The 21,058-nt window shown below is 40.0% G+C and overlaps 2 protein-coding genes across 3 annotated transcripts in view; both read right to left on the bottom strand.

Annotated features, from left to right (window-relative positions):
• The window catches only part of LOC127952159 (zinc finger protein 845), a 177,127-nt gene extending 157,926 nt beyond the window's left edge, over positions 1-19,201 (bottom strand). Inside the window, exon 1 of the mRNA XM_052550520.1 lies at positions 19,062-19,201. The gene's annotated coding sequence lies outside the window, so the exon portion shown is untranslated. The remainder of the gene's footprint in view (positions 1-19,061) is intronic.
• Positions 1-19,201, bottom strand: part of LOC127952147 (zinc finger protein 501-like) — a 106,464-nt gene extending 87,263 nt beyond the window's left edge. Inside the window, exon 1 of one of the 2 annotated variants that reach the window (XM_052550475.1) lies at positions 19,062-19,201. In XM_052550475.1, coding sequence (XP_052406435.1) covers positions 19,062-19,164 — 103 coding nt within the window. In that variant the 5' untranslated portion in view covers positions 19,165-19,201. The remainder of the gene's footprint in view (positions 1-19,061) is intronic. The other variant, XM_052550480.1, reaches the window with a different exon arrangement.
• Positions 19,202-21,058: the final 1,857 nt, after the last annotated feature.

Raw genomic sequence — 21,058 nt, 5'->3', positions numbered from 1 at the left:
CTGCATGGCAGGAATGAGGGACATTTAGAACAAAGTCACACTGTTTATCTGTCAGAATAGGGAGCCTTTCGGGATCAAGTTCCTTAAGTGCTGAGTTCAGTTCGTTCTTCGCACCTAGAAAATTGGTACCTTGGCCACATCTTATTTGTCGCACTGTACCTTGAATTGCAATAAAGCACCTGAGATTAAACACATCTGTGGACATATCTTCTAACATTTCTATATGAATAGCTCATGAACACAGGCATGTTAGAAATGGACTGTATCATTTGTGATTTTTTCTTCCTTCTTTAGTTGTGAAATATATAATATGTAATATAAATATAAATATAACAAGATGGCGGCGCGTCCACACGCAGCGGCTTCTCTCTGTCCCGACAGAACGGTGTTTTCATGTTTTTTGTCTTGTGAGTCGCAGTGTTTTTGTACGTTGTCGTCGCGTCTACCTGTCTGTAAGCGCAAATACAGTCGCGAGTTTCTGCTCGATGTCGGCAGGACCGCATTTTTACAGTTAAACTCCGCGCAAGCGGATCAGCTGCGGGATCTCGATCTGCTACTGAGGCCTTCATCATCTTCGACCCCCACTACTGCATCTCGCCCGCAGCGGAGGCGACACAAGCGGTGTGAGAGGAAGCAGAAGAGGGGGAAGCGTGGAGGTATCCGGGCTAGGCTAACGGCTAACCCACACAAGCCATCTGTCCCCACCATCATACTGGCTAACGTACGCTCGTTGGATAATAAACTGGACTACATCCGATTATTACGCTCAACTCAGAGGACTGTAAGAGACTGTTGTGTTTTTGTGTTCACGGAAACATGGCTCAGCAACAGCGTTCCAGACTGCACTATTCAGCTCGACCAGCTGACGTGCTATCGAGCTGACAGAGCTCTCGTTGCGGGAGGATAAACCCGCGGCGGCGGGCTTTGTGTTTACATCAATGACGCGTGGTGCCGCGATACTGTTGTGATCTGCAAACACTGCTCACCCCTGGTGGAGTTTATGATTATTAAGTGCCGGCCGTTCTATCTGCTGAGGGAATATACTGCTATACTGCTCATTTCAGTGTACATTCCCCCATTGAACATCACCAGCAACAGGAACGACGCACTAAATGAACTGTACCAGCACATCAGTGAACAGCAGACAGCACACCCCGATGCTTTTCTCATCATAGCTGGGGATTTCAACCATGCTGACCTTAAGAGTGTGTTTCCAAAAATACACCAGCACATCAACTTTCCAACACGAGGTAATAACATTTTGGACTTTGTTTACACCACACAGAGAGGAGCTTACAAAGCCCTCCCCCATCCCCCACCTCGGAGCTTCAGACCACATCACTGTTATGCTAATGCCTGCATACAGACCACTCATTAAAGTCGCCAAACCAGTTCAGAAACAGATTAAAGTGTGGCCAGAAGGATCATCAGAGATTCTTCAGGACTGCTTCAACACAACTGACTGGGACATGTTTAACCAGGCTGCCACATGCAATAACACCACTGACCTCCAGGAGTACTCAGAGACTGTTACTGCCTACATCAATAAGTGTATTGATTAGAGTTGGGTCCGAGTCCACCTTTGTCGAGTACGAGTCAAGACCAAGTCCACAAACATCGAGTCCAAGTCCGAGTCCGAGTCCAAAAGGGGTCGAGTTGGACTCAAGTCCGAGTTCTTAAAGGCAGAGTCCGAGTCGAGTCCGCCCGAGTCCAGAAAGTAATTAAATTAAAAAAGATTATAAATTGGTATTGTACATTTTTACATTCTATTAATATTTTAACCTTTCAACCCATTAAACCAATGGCAATATAAAAATGTAATAAAAAAAAAATACCACTGTAACATCTAGTCATTGCCATTGAACATTTTTATTTTATGTCAACAGAACTAGTTTCCTATCAAAAAAGTTTTCAAAGGTTTTATTGTATTACAAGTGCATGAAAATACAAATGAACCTGTTTTATTATTGTATCACACTATATTGTCCTCCAGTTAAAGATGACATTTCAGTTATTTAATGCCTCTCCCCCACATTTGACAGAGGTAAAGTGCAGCCAATGCGGAGATCCTTAATGATGACATTATGAATTTCTTGTTGTCTTGGAGAACTTGCATCATAAAGTTGCATTGCTTGTTTAGTCAGTTCTGGTCTTGCAAATCCTGCAATGCTGAGCTGTGCAGCATCTGTTGGTTGCTGCTGCTGTCTCTGGTAGTCGGTTGCATCGGTTTTCGGATCACCAGTACACTGAACCGAAAACCGTTTCTTTCGGAGGCGTCCGATTTCAGAACCGATGAACTGATGATACCGCGCATGCGTGTAATTTGTCAAGTATTTTGTTAAACATCGGAAAGTGTGATAAAACTATATATATATATATATATATATATATACACATATATATACATATACATATACATATATATACATATACATATATATACATATACACATATATATACATATACATATACGTATATATATATATATATATATTAGTGCTGTCAATCGATTAAAAAAATTAACTAATTAATCGCACAATTTTTTTTAAATTAATCGCGATTAATCGCGATTAATCGCAATTAAAAGACTGAAACTTTTTGGATATGTAAATGTAAAATGTAAATAATTAATGTAAACTCAAGACAAAGAAACTATTTAAATTCAAAATATGATTGTTTATTGGATTTTTTGTTTAACTTGTAACACAGATTTTCTCATGTAAACAACATACCTGCAATAAACAATCAATATCCTCCAAATTAACTGTTGGCTTGAAAGCCATATTTATTACAGAAATAAAAACACGGGCATGTAAGTACCATTTGAATTTCAAAACAATCAATGCCAATAAAAAACAAAAATGATTTCCATGTTGAATTCTAAGTGGACTGCAAAAAAATTCCAAAGTATAGTCATTGCCAGTGCTTTAAGTGGGCCAGTAAGCACCAGTACTCAGTACCGCCACTTCCAAATATAGCTCTCGAGCGTACCGCCACCTCTCCGTGCGCCCAGAACGTGCTTGTAGCGTAGCGGTACGCTCATTTGGACATCTGTTTTAATAGAGGTTTTAATCTTTTACCTGCACTGCCGATTTTCAGAGCGCCCTTCACAATGCAAGCTTCCTAATTCATCCCACCGAGAGCAGAAACTACATTACCCATTCGCCCTTAAGTTATACAAGTGAATAGCGCATGTGTCGCTTTTCCCACTGTTAAGTGTCAACAACTCAACGTGGCCGGAGAAGGTGTGTGAAACTCGTTGTGAGTTATACTAAAGCAAAATCTTGAGTATTTATTGTCTGATAAACATTAAAAACTGTCTGCGGAGGTTGAGTCGTCCTGCAGCCCCCGCTGGCTGTTCATTGGCTGCAGCATCTTTTTTCTAAGTTCTAAAAAAATACCGTAGACGGCAAGGCACACATTTAGATATTCATTTATCTAATTAATCTATAGCCTATGCACAAAGACAATATTATCTTTTTGTCCCCTTTTTGTTTTAAAGCTTGATGAAGAGAGAGAGCGCAAGTTGCTGCAGCTGAGGAGGACAGTGATGCACGCGCACAGGAGTGATTGACAGTTCGCGGCACTGTGTACAAAAAATACTCCGCTACACAATTATTTCTTTAAGCTTATTAACGTTAGGGTTACAGAAAGGTCTGATTTACGCACTGTTACAGTCATTGTTTTTTTTTGTTTTTTAAACAATGACATTTGAGTTCATGATTTTAATGTTGCTGTTTCTTGTGGCAGACTGAATGAAGAGTAATGTTTCTTGTGGCAGACTGAAGAGTAATCCGGCAGAGTTTTATACTGAAACTTTCCGTCTAAAAGTCCTTCCTTGGTCTTATCCATATTTCTTTGCACGTTGAACACACATCGGCCACAACTGGAAATAAAAAAAACTGCAACCGCGTTAATTGCGTTATTTTTTTTTAACGCGTTAAATATTTCAAATTAATCGAATGCGTTAACGTGCTAATTTTGACAGCACTAATATATATATATATATATATATATATATATATATATATACATACATATACGTATATATATATATATACATATATATATATATATATATATATATATATATACATATACGTATATATATATACATTTATATACATATACGTATATATATATATATATATATATATATATATATATATATATACATATACACATACGTATATATACATATACATATACATATATATACATATACGTATATATATACATACGTATATATATATATATATATATATATATATATATATATATATATATATATATATACATATACGTATATATATATATATATATATATATACGTTTTTTTTAAGATAGGGGCTACATGTTTCTAATCTGTATATTGTAGATTATGTATGGGCGAAAGGGGTTTTCAGGGAAGTTGGACAATAATTAAGACTCTAAAGACTCCATGTTTAATATGAATAAGGGATGATTTATGAAATATCTGTACTGTATTTATAGTTAATGATGACAGATTCACAAACTGAGTTTGTAGTAAACAGAACATGAACGCGAGTAGAGCAGCTGATGATACTGAACTGCAGCATGTGCCGGTGTCCTGACATTTTATCCTACCCTGTCAGATTTTCCTACCCGGGTTTTGAGCGATTCTCGTTCTCGAGTCAAGAACCGGTTGTATCAGTTTTTAGATCATCAGTAAACTGAACCGAAAACCATTTCTTTCGGACGCGTCCGATTCGAGAACTGAGGAGCTGATAATACTGCGCAGTTGTGATTCAGCATGAAGCCGAATGACTCTCAGCGCGTCTGAACCGAACTGATTCTTTTGGTGATTGATTCTGAACTGATTTTGTGCTAATGTAATGAGTGCGGGTAAACCGAGGGCTTGAATGAAGGGCAATCTGACGAAACGTAAGTTCATTTAATAACAAATACATCGCAATGGATTATGTATCCGGTGAACAGTTTTTTTTTTTTTCAACCAGTTTATTGAATCAAACCGTCCGAAAGAACCGGTTCGCGGAAAAGAATCGAACTTCCCATCACTAATCCACACTGAGATCCAGTGAGTGGTGCGTGTGTTTCGTCTGCAAGCGTGAGACTTCTGCCTGCCGGTGTGGTGCAGTAAAATGACAGAAGGGGAGACATTCATTAATTTATCATTTCAATTTTATGCTGGTTTTATTGTTACACATGACGTGGACTCGACTGTACTCGGAATATTTTCAGAGTCCAAAATGTTCAAGTCCGTGTCAAGTCCAAGTACAAATTCACTCGAGTGCGTGACAAGTCCGAGTTCATTCAAAATTGGACTCGAGTCCGGACTCGATTCCGAGTCCAAGTTCGAGTACCCCAACTCTAGTATTTATGATGTAACGATCACAAAAACTATCACTGTCCGGGCCAACCAGAAGCCATGGATGACGGGGGAGGTCTACAGACTCCTGAAGACACGGAATGCTGCCTTCAGAGCTGGAGATGAGGTGGGCCTGAGAACAGCTAGGGCCAACCTGTCCCGCGGCATTAGAGAGGCTAAGAGACAGCACTCCAGGAGGATAGCTCACCAATTCAGCGACAGCAGTGATACTAGGAACCTGTGGCAGGGGATACAGACCATTACGGACTACAAGCCCCCACCACGGACCTGTGACAACAACATCTCTCTGCTGAACGAGCTGAACACCTTCTTCGCTCACTTTGAGCAACAAAACAGCACCACTGCACAGAAGACTCCACCTCCTCCCGGCGACCAGGTGATGACTCTGACCCCAGACAGCGTGAGGAGATCCTTCAGCAGGATCAATGCCCACAAAGCTCCGGGTCCTGACAACATCCCTGGGCGTGCACTGAGAGACTGTGCAGCAGAACTCACTGATGTCTTCACAGACATTTTCAACATCTCACTGAGTCAGGCTGTTGTTCCCACATGCTTTAAAACTACCACCATCATCCCAGTCCCAAAGAAGCCATCTCCATCCTGCTTCAATGACTACCGTCCTGTTGCACTTACCCCCATCCTCATGAAGTGCTTTGAACGGCTAGTCATGCACCACATCAAGTCTGCCCTCCCCCCCTCCCTGGACCCCTTCCAGTTTGCATATCGGTCCAACCGGTCGACCGATGATGCCATCTCCACTACCGTCCACTCAGCACTCACCCATCTGGAAAAAAAGGACTCATATGTCAGAATGCTGTTCATAGACTTCAGTTCAGCATTCAACATGATCATCCCTCAACAGCTCATCTACAAGCTGATTCAGCTGGGGCTCAACACTTCGGTGTGCAACTGGCTGTTGGACTCTGACTGGAAGACCTCAGGCAGTAGGGGTCGGCAGCAACACATCCAGCACCAACACACTGAACACTGGGGCCCCCCAAGGATGTGTGCTGAGCCCCCTCCTCTTCACTCTGCTGACCCATGACTGCACACCGTCACACAGCTCCAACCTCTTCATTAAGTTTGCAGATGACACGACAGTGGTGGTTCTCATTAGCAACAAAGATGAGACAAACTACAGGAGTGAGGTGAGCCGCCTGGCTGGGTGGTGCAGTGACAACAATCTCTCTCTGAATGTGGAGAAGACGAAGGAGATTGTTGTAGACTTCAGGAGAGCACACACTCAGCACGTTCCTCTGACCATCAACGGTGCGACTGTGGAGAGAGTGAGCAGCACCAAGTTCCTGGGTGTGCACATCACAGAGGACCTCTCCTGGACTGAAAACACAGCAGCACTGGCCAAGAAATCACAACAGCGTCTCTACTTCCTCCGCAAACTTAGGAGAGCCAGAGCCCCACCCCCCATCATGTACGCATTCTACAGAGGCACCATCGAGAGCATCCTGTCGAGCTGCATCACTGTGTGGTATGGCGCCTGCAACGCGTCCTGCCGAAAGACTCTACAACGCATAGTGAGAGCAGCTGAGAAGATCATTGGAGTCTCTCTACCCTCCCTCCAGGACATTTATGGAACACGTCTCACCCGCAAAGCCCTCTGCATCACAGGTGATCCCACCCACCCATCACACAGCTTCTTCAGCCTGCTGCCATCAGGGAGGAGACTGCGGAGTCTCCAGGCCAGGACCAGCAGACTGAAGGACAGCTTCATCCACCAGGCTGTCAGGAAGCTGAACTCCCTCCCGAACCTGCCCCCCCTCCCCTCTTCTTCCCCAGGCACCACTGAACTATGAACAACCCCCCCCCCCCCCCACTAATTATATGATGACATGCACGAGTCACTTGTGCAGCATTGGTCTGCTCACTCACCGCTCACTACCACATTCGGCATGGAACTACCTCATCAGTCAGTTAAATAACTGCTCTTGGTCACTTGTCACTTGAATCAGATTTAAGATATTTTTAATAAGTGATTTTTTTGCACCTAAAAAATCTTTTAACTGCACTGTTGTCCACTTCATTGATTTGCACTATATCTGTCATTTACCTTGCGCTGCTTTATTTAACTTTATTTTTAACTTTTATTTTTATTATATGTCTTTTTTTATAATTCCCTTATTGTATAATTGTATCTACATTTTATATTTGATCTAGTTATTTTTTTAGGCTTTAATGTTAATGTTATCTGTATGCACCGGGGTCTGAGAGTAACGCAATTTTGATTCTCTGTATGTATGTACTGTACATGTGGAAATTGACAATAAAGCAGACTTGAACTTGAACTTGAAAGGACCAAAGCAGTATATACCACGATGCATAAAATGTGCTCTATTTATTTCTATCTGAAATATTTCTATCTATCTGATTTCATTAATTGTGAAACCTTTTCCTTGATGATTTACGTTTCGTGACCAGTGTTGGGTGTAACGCGTTACAAAGTAACGCGTTACTGTAATAATATTACTTTTTTCAGTAACTAGTAGTGTAAGGCATTACTCGTCTGAAAATGGTAATATTATTACAGTTTTCCCAAGCTAGTTACTTGCGTTACATTTGCCAGTAGCACCTTCATCACACACACAAGGCACACTACACAGAGAACAGAAGGGAAGGGAAGGAGGGCGTGAATGGAACAGTGATTGGTCTGGGTTTGGCACGAGGTATCATTTACCATCACTGATTGGTCGACAGCCGGCAGCAGAGCGGCACGCTCAGACAGATGGGGAAAAATGGAAGCGTCAACAATGGCAAGCTCTTTTTCAGAGGAAGGTTCCCAGCAACAGAAAGCTAGTTTCGACGGGTGGAGATTCAGTAATTATTTTGTAGGAGTGCTCCGATCACGATCGGCCGCTCGTTAATGCGCATCTCAGTAAAGCCGGTTCTCTAATCAGCGGTTTATTCCATCAGGTGCGTGAACCATATGTTCATACAACTGTGCCAATAAACGCTGAAAATGAACGTGGATTTGCGCATCTTCTCAGTTAATAACGGCTCTGTGTAGTAACAGCTGCTCTATGTGAAATCACGCACCTGATGGAATTAACCGCTGATTAGAGAACAGGTGTACTGACGAGCAGTAATATAAGTGAGTTGTGTAAACAGTGATTTATGTGACTTCAATTATTTCTTATTAAACTGAAATCGAAAAGTAAAAAGTATTTTTTGGAAAAACCACATCCTGGTGTTAGTCTTCATATGCTGCTGAATAGTGTTAACACGGATATAGAAAAATAAGGAGTGCAAGAGATTGATTCCTAATGTCAGTTTATTTTTAATTAATACTATAGTAGTTTGGTTCCCTTTACATCTTTAACTACCCGTTAATTTATCAATTGAATGGGTGACCTATCCTCATTAATAGAGCAAACATTTGCCCCCCCTGAGAGAATTGGCAGGAGCCGCCACTGATAAAGACCCTAAAGAACACTCCTCCTTTGTATGTTCTCCCTCCATCTGATGCATCTCAGGCAATCATAGAGTAATTAAGAAAAAAAGATGTAACTAGTAATATAACTAGTAATATAACTAGTTACTTTCTCCAGGGAGTAATAAAGTAAAGTAAGGCATTACTATTTTTGAGAGTAATATGTAATATGTAATATATTACTTTTTTGAGTAACTAGCCCCAACACTGTTCGTGACATTGTGCAATTGTCAGCCTTGTTACATGATGCTTTTTAGGAGGGATCAGTGAATGCTTAAATGAATGAGTGTGTGATGAGTGACTTAGTCTTCCTCCCACCATGATCATAACATCCTTATCTATGAAGGCATCCAAGTGATGAAGTCTACTGTGACTTATAAGTTATTTTCTTCGACTCAACACATTGACCTCTTTTTGATACATTTGCATTTGAAATTCTTTATAATCAAACATTTAGCATCATCTTGTTCACTCACACAAGCCAGTGAATTAGTTTTGTCCTTCTTAATCCATCTCAGACGGCATTTGATGGCTTTGATAGTTTTAGACCAAGACGAGAACGTGGACAAACAGTCTACAAGATCTTTAATTTCTGTGGTCTTTGTTTGCAATGTCTGAATTTTCTTTACTTCTGGATCTGGCTCAATATCTGAGGTCGTTATTTCCTTTTCCTTGTCAGACACTGTAATATGCTCTGGGCCCCTCCCTGCTTACCGTGGTGACAAGATGCATAGCAGATTGTTGAAAAGAGATAGTCTTCATTCCTCCTGGGTGGCGCCACTCTTCACTCTAGAAATATGGCAAATAGTCTTAGTGTTTATACTTGACTAACTGGGTCCCAGGTCAGGAAGCAGACAGACTGGCTAAACTGACCGTCTGCTAGCTGCCTCACGTCACAGAGGTCAGTTAATTCTCAGCACATAGAGACTCTTTCACCTAGATATCACACTATAGAGACTGTGTCTGTTCCCCGAACTAGAAAATAGAAAAAATGTCCAAACCAATGTAACAGTAACAATTTAATTGAGGTTCAACAAATAAAAAACAGATGCAATACGGATAAACAAATGATAAAGCTTGGCTTATTGAATATCAGATCCCTTTCTACGAAAACACTTTTTGTAAATAATATGATCACTGATCATAATTTAGATGTACTCTGTTTGACAGAAACCTGGCTAAAATCTGATGACTACATTATTTTAAATGAGTCCGACCCCCAAGATTACTGTTATAAACATGAGCCGCGTCTAAAAGGCAAAGGGGGAGGAGTTGTTTCAATTTATAACAACGTTTTAAGGATTTCTCAGAGGGCAGGCTTCAAGTATAACTCGTTTGAAGTAATGGTGCTTCATATAACATTATCCAGAGAAACAAATGTTAATGATAAATCCCCTGTTATGTTTGTACTGGCTACTGTATACAGGCCACCAGGGCACCGTATGCAGCATTGCCACCGAAATTACCCGGAACAATTGTATCAGGAACTTTTTTCCCCATGAGCTATTTTCGCCCCAGACCTGTTGATTTCTGTGTTTCCACCACGGTCTAAAGTACTGAGAAGATTAGACAAATAGTCTGGTGGCGTAGGTCTGCGCGCGTTTCTCAATCAAAGTATGCACATTTCGGACTTGCATCCTCAGTGGTTCAGACGTCAAGCATTTGACTCAGGAGTGAGATACAGATCCCCTGTAAATACCTTGTCTCAGAGGAGCACCAGGACAAGACCACAGCAAAGAGATGGTTCTTCTGCACAATCTGACTTTGCTGCAGACTGGAATTGAACTACTGGTTTCGTCTGGTCAGAGGAGAACTGACCCCAACTGAGCCTGGTTTCTCCCAAGGTTTTTTTCTCCATTCTGTCACCGATGGAGTTTCGGTTTCTTGCCGCTGTCGCCTCTGGCTTGCTTAGTTGGTGTCACTTCATCTACAGCGATGTCGTTGACATTATTACAAATGACTGCACAGACACTATTTAAAATGAACAGAGATGATGACATCACTGAATTCAATGATGAACTGCCTTCAACTGTAATTTTGCATTATTGAGACACTTTTTTCTAATGAATGTTGTTCAGTTGCTTTGACACAACCTTTTTTTTAAAGCGCTATATAAATAAAGCTGACTTGTTTTGACTTTTCCCACAAGAATGTGGGACCAGAGAACCAGTTATATAAGAGAAGTTCCTTTATTCTTCTCCCTCTAGAAGCATTGTCTGCTGGATTCTCATCCATATTTTAGGTTCTGTGCTTTAAAGTATTTTTTTTGGGATTCTATTCGCTACAAAAGTGTGAAAATGGCGAGCAACCACTTTTGAGTTGGTCCAAAATAATTCAGTGACATTGGTGAGGTTACGCTCTTTCTTTGAGCATATTGCTCATTCTGACTGATACCATAGCTGCCGTCAACTCTAATCTAGGTATCGTAATAAACTTTGAAGGAGAAACTCAGGATTTGCCTATTGAAAAAAGTGCAATAAATTTCATCATTCTCATTTATCATTCTTATATAGAAACACTTACTGTAATCACAGGTAATTGCATCAGAGGAATTATGTATTTCTGTTTTCACAACCTTACAAAAACCTGGAGGTACATAATAACATCGTGGTATGTTCACTTTTTCCAAATTGACAAATTCATTCTGCTATCTCTCCCACTGTGGGCTGAGTGTAGGGGAGAGCGGATCATTCCAGCCTGTCCCTTGGCAACACATTTTTTGCAGAATTCAGAATTCTCTTGCCATTGAGAACATATGGAGCTACAAAGCCTAAAGGATCATATATGGAGGCAACAGTTGACAGTATTCCATGACGTGTTGTAGGTTGACCTTTTAGTTGGATATGAATTTTAAAATCACTCTGTATGTTCCAATGAACACCCAACGCTCTCTCAAGCAGCATGTCCGTGAAGGTGAAAACTTTTGTTTCAATGTTTACAGCACATTCTGATTCTGGTATGCTCTGCAAAACAGTGCTGTCATTTGACACAAACGTTTGAAGTCGGAGACCACCCTTTGCACACAGCCCCTGTGCTTCTTTTGTCAACTGAATGGCCTTCTCTATTGTCTCTGCACTTGTAACTCCATCATCTACATAAAAATCTCTTGTAATGAACTGAGCTCCAAATGCATGTGACTGACTGTACCAAAGTCCTTTCCGGCAAGTTGTGCCACTTGGCCGCCATCTTGGCAACGCCAAGCTATTTCAGAATAACAAGACCAGCTCCATTCTAAATGAATGGGCAGAGAGTCAGAACTGCACCTTCACTGGTCACCATAAAAACAGCATTTATAGAAACAGCAGAGAAATATGATAAAAATCACTGAAAAATTTTGATGACTTTGCCCCAAAATAAGGTTTAAAATGCCCTTTTCCCCACAGGTTACACCTTTACTACGCATGCGCAAGGGTTCCTCAACTGTGCGCATACGTCAGTCGAACCAGACGATATGCTTAAATGTTTCCCGGCTTGACTGTTAAAAGCAGATGATAGGCTTTGCAGTGGGAGAGTCAGGACATGTGCACACAACTGCCATCTTTGCCGTTACACGTTTTCCTTATTGAGGACTGAGGAAGTGGCATGTCTCTTATAAACTGTCTCTGACTGTACTCAGAGTTGTAATAATAATGTTGTTCAGTTGGTTTGACACAACCTTTTTTGTTTAAAGCATGATATAAATAAAGGTGACTTGACTTGACATTGGGGAAAGGCCTGAAAGCCATCACCAGCTGCAAGACCCCATCCCCCAACACTGAGGCTAATCAACAACTGGCTTAAGACCTGAATGAGTTTTACTGCAGGTTTGAAAAGACTGGTCTCAAACCCTACACCCATTCCAACCATCTCACAGCACAGCTATCAACACCCTCCCTCTCTCTCACCCTACTGTTTCTCAGCCTGTACTCAAGATCTGTGGAAAGGATGTATGCAAAGTCTTCAGGAAGCAGAAGATAAGGAAAGCCAAAGGCCTAGACAGGGTCTTTCCTGCCTGCCTCAAAGCCTGTGCTGTCCAGCTATCATCCATCCACAAGTATAGATGGGTATCTGTTTATAAAATACAGGTGCATCTCAATAAATTAGAATATCATGAAAAAAGGTAATTTGAGTAATTCAACTCAAATTTTTAAATTGAGTATTGAATAAATTCAGTGCACACAGATTGAAGTAGTTTTAAGTCTTTGGTTCTTTTAGTTTTGATGATGTTGGCTCATATTTAACAAACACCCAACAAATTAGAATACTTCAGAAGACCAATAGGAAAAAAATGTTTAGTGAATTGTTGATCTTCTGGAAAGTATGCTCATTTACTGTGCATGTACTCAATACTTGGTATGGGCTCCTTTTGCTTTAATTACTGCCTCAATTCAGCGTGGCATGGAGGTGATCAGTTTGTGGCACTGCTGAGGTGGTCTGGAAGCCCAGGTTTCTTTGACAGTTGCCTTCAGCTCATCTGCATTGTTTGGTCTCTTGTTTCTCATCTTCCTCTTGACAATAGGCCATAGATTCTCTCTGGGGTTCAGGTCTGGTGAGTTTACTGGCCAGTCAAGCAAACGACACCAAGGCAATTTAACCAATTTTTTGTGCTTTTGGCAGTGTGGGCAGGGGCCAATCCAGCTGGAAAATGAAATCAGCATCTTCAAAAAGATGGTCAGCAGAAGGAAGCATGAAGTGCTCCAAGATTTCTTGGTAAACGGCTGCAGTGACTTTGGTTTTCAAAAACCACAATGGACCAACACCAGCAGATGACATTGAACCCCAAATCATCACAGACTGTGGAAACTTAACACTGGACTCCAAGCAACTTCAGCTATGAGCTTCTCCAGCCATCCTCCAGACTCTAGGACCTAGGTTTCCAAATGAAATACAAAACTTGCACTCATCTGATAAGAGGACTTTCTTCTCCTTAGACCAGGTAAGACACCTCTGACATTGTCTCTGGTTTAGCAAATTCCTTGACACATCTGTGTGTGATGTCTTGACCCCAGCCTTAGTCCGTTCCTTGTGAAGTTCACTCAAATTCTTGAATCGATACTGCTTGAAAAGATGCACCGCCAACTTTCTGTTAACATGCTTAAATACAGCACTCTGTGAAAAGCCAGCTTCTTTGGTAATGAATGTTTGTGGCTTACACTCCTTGTGAAGGGTGTCAATGATTGTCTTCTGGACAACTGTCAGATCAGCAGTCTTCCCCATGATTGTGTAACCTAGTGAACCAAACTGAGAGACTATTTTGAAGGCTTAGGAAACCTTTGCATGTGTTTTGAGTTGATTAGCTGATTGGCATGTCGCCATATTTTTATTTGTTGAGATAGTGAATTGGTGGTATTTTGGTAAATGTGAGCCAAAATCATCACAATTAAAAAAACCAAAGACTTTAACTACTTCTGTCTGTGTGCACTGAATTTATTTAATACACGGTTCACAACTGAGTTGAGTTTCACATTGAGTTGAATTACTGTAATAAACTTTTCCAGGACATTCTAATTTATTGAGATGCACCTGTACTATATTGAACAACATGTGAAACAACTGAACATAATATGAAACCCATAAGGAAGCACAATGATATAATTTATAACATGAAGCAAAATGATGAACAAAAATAAAACTTTATGAAACTTTTGTTCTTCAGGGAGAATCTTATAGTTGAATCTGCTGGTTTTGAATATGAAGATGAACTTCATTCACTATGAAAACTTCAGATAATGTTTCTTTGTCATTGCTTGTAATGACAGATTTATCCAAATTCTATTTTATTGCTTGATCCATTATTATGTCACATTTGGTGGGGACACAGGATCAGATCTGAAAGAGTTAGTGTGATTGTTTTTTGTATGTCTGCGTAGATTAGATGAATGATTGAAACATTTCCCACATTCAGTGCAGTGATACTGTTTCTCTCCAGTGTGGATCCTCTCATGTGTTTTTAGATGTGATGTCATACTGAATCTTTTGTCACAGTGTGAACACTTGTAAGGTTTCACTCCAGTGTGAATCCTCTCATGTCTTTTTAGATGTGATGACACACTGAATCTCTTTTCACAGTGTGAACACTTGTAAGGTTTCACTCCAGTGTGAATCCTCTCGTGTTTTTTCAGATGTCCTGACAGTCTGAATCTCTTGTCACAGTGTGAACACTTGTAAGGTTTCTCTCCAGTGTGAATCCTCTCATGCTGTTTTAAATGGCTTGCTGAAATAAACATCTTCTCACACTCAAAACACATGTGCTCTCTCAAACCAGTATGTACTTTCTGATGTATTTTCAAACTTTGTAGAAATGAAAAACTCTTTCCACAAAAATTACATGAATGTGGCTTCTCTTTTGTATGAACTCTGACATGATTCTTCCGGTTTGAAGCGCACAGGAATGTTTTGCCACACTGTTCACATGAGTACAGTTTCTCTCTAGTGTGGATGTTCATATGATCTTTGAGGTGTGTTGATTGTGAGAAACTCCTCCCACACTGATCACATGTGTATGGTTTCTCTCCAGTGTGAACTCTCATGTGACGCTCAAGATAATGTTTGTATGTAAAACTCTTTCCACAATGAGTGCAGGTGACAGATTTACTTTTTCTTTTTTTCTTTAAATCTTCCTGTTTGGGGTTTTCTACACTTCTGACATGATTTTTTCCCTCAGATTCACTCAATTCTTCCTTCACCACATTGTCTTCAATCAACTCTGAAATAAAAGTGAAAACAGTACATTTGTCAGTAACCCGTAAAAAAATAAAAATAAACAGAAAAGTGAAAGGAGATAAAAATTAACATTGATATAACAGTGTAAAGTAGACAATAGTTTTATAAACATTTTAGATTTTTCATGCAATTTTAATAATTAGAGGTCCCTGAAACTTTCCATGAAAGAGATACATTGATCTCCAAATCAGACCATCAGTGCAATAAAGGAGAACCAAATGATTTTTTGGCTTACTAATATCTTGTTGTTGCATTGCAAATGCATTGAGGCTCCTGTTTTAGTAGTGTTTGGTAACTACAGAGTAGCTGTTACATTGTCAACAAAGAATTGGAAAATAATTAAATTCTACAGCCGCAAGTTGCAACCCCAACAAAAACTGATAAGCAAAGCTTGGAGAAGAAGCAATCAATCAATCGGCACATAGATAAGCCTGCTGATTCCAAAGACATTGGGACACTGTACAGCTGGAGGACCGATTTGCAACTTATTAGGTCAATTGGGGACATGATTGGGTATAAAAAGAGCCTCTCAGAGTGTCAGTGTCTCTCAGAAGTCAAGATGGGCAGAGGATCACCAATTCCCCCAATGCTGTGGTGAAAAATATTGGAGCAATATCAGAAAGGAGTTTCTCAGAAAAAAATTGCAAAGAGTTTGTAGTTCTCATCATCTACAGTGTATAATATCATCCAAAGATCCTGAGAATCTGTAAAAATCTCTGTGCGTAAGGGTCAAGGCAGGAAAACCATACTGGATGCCGTGATCTTCGGCTCTTAGACAGCACTGCATCACATACAGGAACGCTACTGTAATGGAAATCACAACATGGGCTCCGGAATACTTCTAGAAATTGTCGGTGAACACAAAAAACTAAAATTTTAAGTTATTTTTGGAAATCTGGGACACCATGTCATCCAGACTAAAGAGGACAAGGACAACCCAAGTTGTTATCAGTACTCAGTTCAGAAGCCTGCATCTCTGATGGTATGGGGTTGCATGAGTGTGTGTGGCATGGGTAGCTTAAACTTCTGGAAAGGCACCATCAATGCTGAAAGGTATAGAACAACATATGCTCACATCCAGACGTCGTCTCTTTCAGAGAAGACCTTGCATTTTCCATCATGACAATGTCAGACCACATACTGCATCAATTACAACATCATGGCTGTAGAAGAAGAATCTGGGTACTGAAATGACCAGCCTGCAGTCCAGATCTTTCACCCATGGTAAACATTTGGCGCATCATAAAGAGGAAGATGTGACAAAGAAGACCTAAGACAGTTGAGCAACTAGAAGCCCATATTAGACAACAATGGGACAACATTCCTATTCCTAAATTTGAGCAGCTTGTCTCCTCAGTCCCCAGACGTTTGCAGACTGTTATAAAAAGAAGAGGGGATGCCACACAGTATTAAACATGGCCTTGTCCCAACTTTTTTGAGATGTGTTGATTCCATGAAATTTAAAATAAACTTATTTTTCCCTTAAAATTATACATTTTCTCAGTGTAAACATTTGATATGTCATCTATGTTGTATTCTGAATAAAATATTGACATTTAAAACTTCCACATCATTGCATTATGTTTTTATTCACAATTTGTACAGTGTCCCAACTTTTTTGGAATCGGGTTTGTAGTCTTAGCTCACATTTAATAAAAAACAACCAAATCACAATCTCAACAAATTAGAATATGGTGACATGCCAATCAGCTTATCAACTCAAAACATCTGCAAAGGTTTCCTGAGCCTTCAAAATTGACTCTGACAATCATTGCTGTGACCTAATGGTTAGAGAGCCGGACTAGTTACCAGAAAGTTGCCGGTTTGAGTCTCGGTGCTGGCAGGAGTTGTAGGTGGGAGGGAGTGAATGAACAGTACTCTCTTACTCCTCAATACTCATGACTGAAGAGCCTTTGAGCAAGGAACTGAACCCCCAGCTGCTCCCCGAGCACCGGATCTATAGCTGCCCACTGCTCCGGGTGTGTGTGTGTTCACTGCTCTGGGTGTGTGTTCACTTCTCACTGCTGTGTGTGTGCACTTGGATGGGTTCAATGAAAAGCACCAATTCCGAGTATGGGTTACTATATCAAATATCACAGAGTGCTGTATCCAAGCTAGGGCTGGGACAACGCGTCGAGGTAATTGATGACGTTGACGCAAAAAATACGTCGACGCAAAATATGCGAACCGATTTGTCGACCTGTTTTTATTTCTCTAAAAAACATTTGCAAAACGTTTACCTTATGTGCCCTGAATATATGCGATGGCCGGATCAACATTCTGTCCAACGTTATATAACCAATCCAGGGGGTTTTCTGCATTGATCTTTTTTTTGGCGGCTGTCAAAGCCTTATTTGATCGTTGAGTGATGTAGAATAGAATGACTGATAGGGCACGTACGAGAGAGAGCCCCGGCTGCGCGCGCACACACAGTCTTCAAACAACACGAGTGCTTCTTGCTCTCTCTCTCTCCCTTGTGCATATTAATCAAAATCATTAAACACGATAGAAAAAGGGCGAAACACCAAAGTTTCACGCGCGCTCGCGCACTCAGTCTTCAAACTACACGAGTGCTGTCTTGCTCTCTCTTTCTCTCTCTCGTGCATATTAACCAAAATCATTAGACACAACAGAAAAAGGGCGGAACGCCAAAGTTTCACCTGGAGCAATCAGAGATTTTTTTTTTCTCCATGACAGGCTGCTGGCTCCCACTGTTAATATATATATATAAATTTTTTTTTTTGGGGGAAAAGCACTCTCTGTATTAGCTTAAAGCCCTCAAGTTTACATTGGTTATTGTATTCTTTCAATTGCTCTAAACAAGTATTTTGGGTGACCTTTTTTATTGAATGCTAGACATCAAGTTGTTGTTATTTTCATCTGAAAGAAGAACTTTTTTTCAGTAAGCTAGGCCCTATGTGTTCAGTAAGCTTGTTTCAGTGAGCTATGTGTTTTCAAGGCTTCAAGGTTTTATAAAATGCTATCTGTATACAAGTGCAAAGTAATGCATTCTTAGTTGGCCTTTTATTTTGTAATTTTAAGAGCAATAAACATATATTGCAATGTTAAGGAATTCATGGTTTTTTCATTCAGATATGTAAATCTACATGTATAAATTGCTAGTAGTCAACGTACAAAACTCTGCATTTGAACAGTTAATAGCAATTCTTAAACTAATAACAAAACATACAAGGACCAGATTGTTGTAGCAAGTCAGAATGTACTCCTCTCCTAGGTTCATAAAACGGTCGTCCATAAAATATGTTGCTTTTCTGTTGAAAGTAATCTTAAAGATTCCTAAATGCATCTAGTTTCAGAAGGCCAAATAAAGTGCTTTTGCGTTCTCCTAGATACACACACATCTCCCTGATATGACTGCTTCAACACTAACTGTGTAACTGAAACCATGCCTTCTTTCTTTGCGTGAACATTTGGGTGGCATTGCGCAAACATTTACACATAGTGACATAGACATGTCATGACATAAAACTGTCTCAAGCTTTGTCATCAGCATTATTAGTGAAGATTGAAGAATAAAGACCAACCTGTTTGTTCTTGAGTATCTTCAGTGTGTTTGATTCTGCAGGGTTCTGGATCTCTCATCTTCTCTCTTTCCTCTTTAATAAACTCAGTCTTTACAGATTTCATCTCTTCCTGATGATTGGATGCTTGTCTTCACTTGTAAACTGATGGAGATCTTCCAGTATTTATTGGTGAACTGCTGAATGTGTGACTGTTTCGGGAGTAGCTTTACTGAACATTAATTTCTGTTTAGAAGAATTTAAGCAAAACAGACAATTATATCATCTCAATTATGATAAAAGATATACATAGTTTCTGTGTCTTAAATGCATTTCTTGTCAACAAAAGGGGAGTGGTTTTGAGCATGGTGGCCAAGCTTAGGTCAGTGGTGGCCACGCCCCCGGCTCCGCCCCTGGATTGCTAGGATAAACCTTAAACTCTGCAATTACTATTTATCTTTCTTTTCTGCTAAAAATGCAAACACATTTTTTATTTTTTTGATAATGGTTTTAAATAGGACAAAATATTACAGATCTCAGGAGAGAAACCCTGAACCCTGTCAGATACTGTATCTAAATGTAAAAGTGCAATACATGTAAATAATAACAATAATAATACATTTCAAGCCTTGGAACTGTAATAGAGAAAAAATGTGGTAATGGACTAAAGCTTATAAATAACAGACCGGATGTACAATAACCTTGCATCTTAACAAAGCAGATCATAAAATATATATTTTGTCTATAGGCTATAAAGCACCTTCATAAATAAGAAGATTTCAGTACATGAGGATTATGATTGAGATTTAAATAACTGAAATATCTGAGAACTTGACTCACCTTAAAGACTTGAACATCTCTGGTACACACCCAGATAGCAAGCAGACGTTGATTCAACGTCGATTTTTGGTTGTAAAGGTCAGTATCGGTCGTCGATCAAATTTCGATGTTGGATCAACGTTCACTATTTGGTCGGAACATCAGAACGTTATTTAGTGGAAAATAAAGCATCTATTCAACGTTGAAATCACGTTGACTCATCAGCCGACACAGCCGGATCTGATCGAAATCATAACGTCGGATCTATGTTGAAATTTGATCAGAGGCATCGGAGATCTGCGCGTGCACTCTCACAGAAAGAAAAAGAGTAACTAAATGTATTTTTCTTCATTATTTTATATAGCCTCGTGGGTTGTCCGTCTGCCACTGAATATTATAGGCTAAGTTAGTCTGAAAAGTGGATTTTTTTTCTTCTTTTTTTAAGGAAACAAGCGGTGAGAAAACAAAGAGAGAGTGCAAGTGTTAGAGGGTCAAGTCAACTATTAGGTCTCACAGTATACACACACACAAGCAGATTTTGTAATGGGCTAATCTGGAGTTGAGTGTTTCTGTAAATTCTGCGTGTTTTCATGAGCGCGCGCTGAACACTGGAGCGCGTTCATTCAGATTCAAACACTGGAGCGGAGGGAGTTGGCATGGAAACGGGCGATCGACAACACTGGCAAGCTGCACGCTCCGTGTCTCGCTGCTGTTTTCACTGATTTCGGTAAGTTTAGTAAATTAAAGTTGCACAAATATCAAATGCCACTGTTCCTGACATCTCTCTTGCGTGTATTTGACCAACATCTGTTGAATTTACTTCATAGAAATGGTTTAGTGTTTTCGAACAAGTCCGTGAGCATCTGAACCGTTATCAGAGGAGGTAACGTATGCTAACTCCATAGACTGAGCTTTTATAAAGAGTTTGGGATTTTAATAGCACATTTATGTGTATATGAGAGGCATTGACAGTTCTGTAAAATATTTTCTGGTCATTTTTCAATGGATGATTGAAAATAGGCTTTTTTATTTAACCTAAATATACACTAACGTTACCGTTAATCAGTGACGTCATTACATCAGCGTCACAGTTCAAACGCATTTTGATCTCGTCTACTGATAAACAAATATTGATAAAAACTGTTCAGGATATTTATTAAATACATATTCTTTCTCTTTTCTACATTTCTAGTAGCTTGGTT

This window comes from Carassius gibelio, chromosome B3 (genome assembly GCF_023724105.1).
Source record: "Carassius gibelio isolate Cgi1373 ecotype wild population from Czech Republic chromosome B3, carGib1.2-hapl.c, whole genome shotgun sequence".
NCBI classification, from domain to species: Eukaryota; Metazoa; Chordata; class Actinopteri; order Cypriniformes; family Cyprinidae; genus Carassius; species Carassius gibelio.
The sequence above is the reverse complement of the archived record's forward strand: the minus strand, read 5'-3'. Positions and strand labels throughout refer to the sequence as shown.